This window comes from Mangifera indica, chromosome 4 (assembly GCF_011075055.1).
Source record: "Mangifera indica cultivar Alphonso chromosome 4, CATAS_Mindica_2.1, whole genome shotgun sequence".
Classification (NCBI taxonomy): domain Eukaryota; kingdom Viridiplantae; phylum Streptophyta; class Magnoliopsida; order Sapindales; family Anacardiaceae; genus Mangifera; species Mangifera indica.
Window position 1 is genome coordinate 7,158,681 of NC_058140.1, and position 1,512 is coordinate 7,160,192.

Sequence of the window (1,512 nt, forward strand, 5' to 3'; positions counted from 1 at the left end):
CAAAAAGAAGCAACTAAAATTATGGTGGACAATAAATCGGCTATTGCTCTTGTGAAAAATCCGGTGTTTCATGATCGAAGCAAGCATATAGATGTAAGGTTTCATTTTATTCGGGATTGCATTACCAACAAGGAGGTTGAGGTAGAGTATATCAAAACTCTTAATCAAATAGTCGATATTTTTACAAAACCCCTCAAGAAAGAGAGATTTCAGTAGCTTAGAGAGATGATTGGAATTGTGAAGAAGTCAAGTTTAAAGAAGGGTGTTGAGAATTTTTTCAAAAAAATTAAACTTGACTTCTCATCTTCAACAGTGGGTAGAAACGTGTGGTGAATGTAAGGGACGTTTTGGGAAGGAAAACGAATGTTTTTTTTGTGAATCAAATATGGATTTAAAGCTTATTAAGTCTAGTTTTAAATGGCGCATGTTTCAGGTTCATTAAAGTTTTTTAAAGAAAGTTATAGCTATTTTATTAAAGGTTGCGCAGAAATAACGTCTGCTGTTTAGAATTCTGTTTTGCACGTTTTTTTAATGGTTAATAGCTGATGTTTAGATATATAAAAAGACTTGTAATCAGTTGTTATGTGTGAGGATATATGAAGTGAATATATAGAAATACAAGCTTTGAAGTTAATTTTTTCCTTCTTCCTCATCTGTGTCAAGAATCCATACTTGTAACCATAGCTTCCAACAAACTGGTATCAGAGCCATGTTAAAATGACGACTAAAACTAATATCACTTTCCAATACCCATAACTGACCAAAACAAACTATGATCGATGGGCGCTACGTATGAAGGCCATAATTGGATCTCATGGCTTATGGGACATTGTCGAGAAAGGATATGAAGATCTCGCAGACGAGAATACTGTAACCGTGGCTGCACTAGAAGCTTGGCAGCAAACAAAAAAGAAAGATCAAAGTGCACTCTCAATTATTCATCAAGGGTTAGATGATGACATGTTTGAGAAGATAGCCAATGCGACAAGAGCCAAGGATGCATGGGAAATTCTAAAGAATTCTGTAGTCGAAGTTGATAGAGTGAAGAAAGTATGACTCCAAACTCTAAGGGCTGAGTTTGAGTCGATTTTAATAAAGGAGAATGAGTCTATAACAGATTATTTTACTCGAGTATTGGCGGTGGTGAATCAAATGAAACGGCTCAATGAAAAGATGGAAGATGTAAGAGTAGTAGAGAAGATTTTACACTCTCTCAACGGGAAATTCACTTATGTGATGGTGGCGATTAAAGAATCAAAGGACATAGAGTCTATGGCCATCGATGAGTTACATGGATCGTTGTTAGCTCATGAAAAGAGAATGAAGAGGACCCAACAAGAACCGATGGAGCAAGTTTTGCAAGCAAAATTTTCTTTTAATCCTAAGGGAAATAATAGAGGAGGAAGAGGTCGAGGTCGTGGTAGAAGCCGAGGTTATGGACAAGGTCGTGGTCGGGGTCAAGGAAAAGGCGAGCAAAATTCATTTCAAGAAGATGAAAATAGAAGTTCTTAA

General features: G+C 36.4%; 1 protein-coding gene across 1 annotated transcript; it reads left to right on the forward strand.

Moving 5' to 3' along the window:
* Nucleotides 1–792: 792 nt before the first annotated feature.
* Nucleotides 793–1,512, forward strand: LOC123214239. The gene is made up of 2 exons (XM_044634019.1): nt 793–1,050; nt 1,099–1,512. The coding sequence occupies exons 1-2, from the start codon at nt 793–795 to the stop codon at nt 1,510–1,512; spliced, it is 672 nt and encodes a 223-aa protein (XP_044489954.1).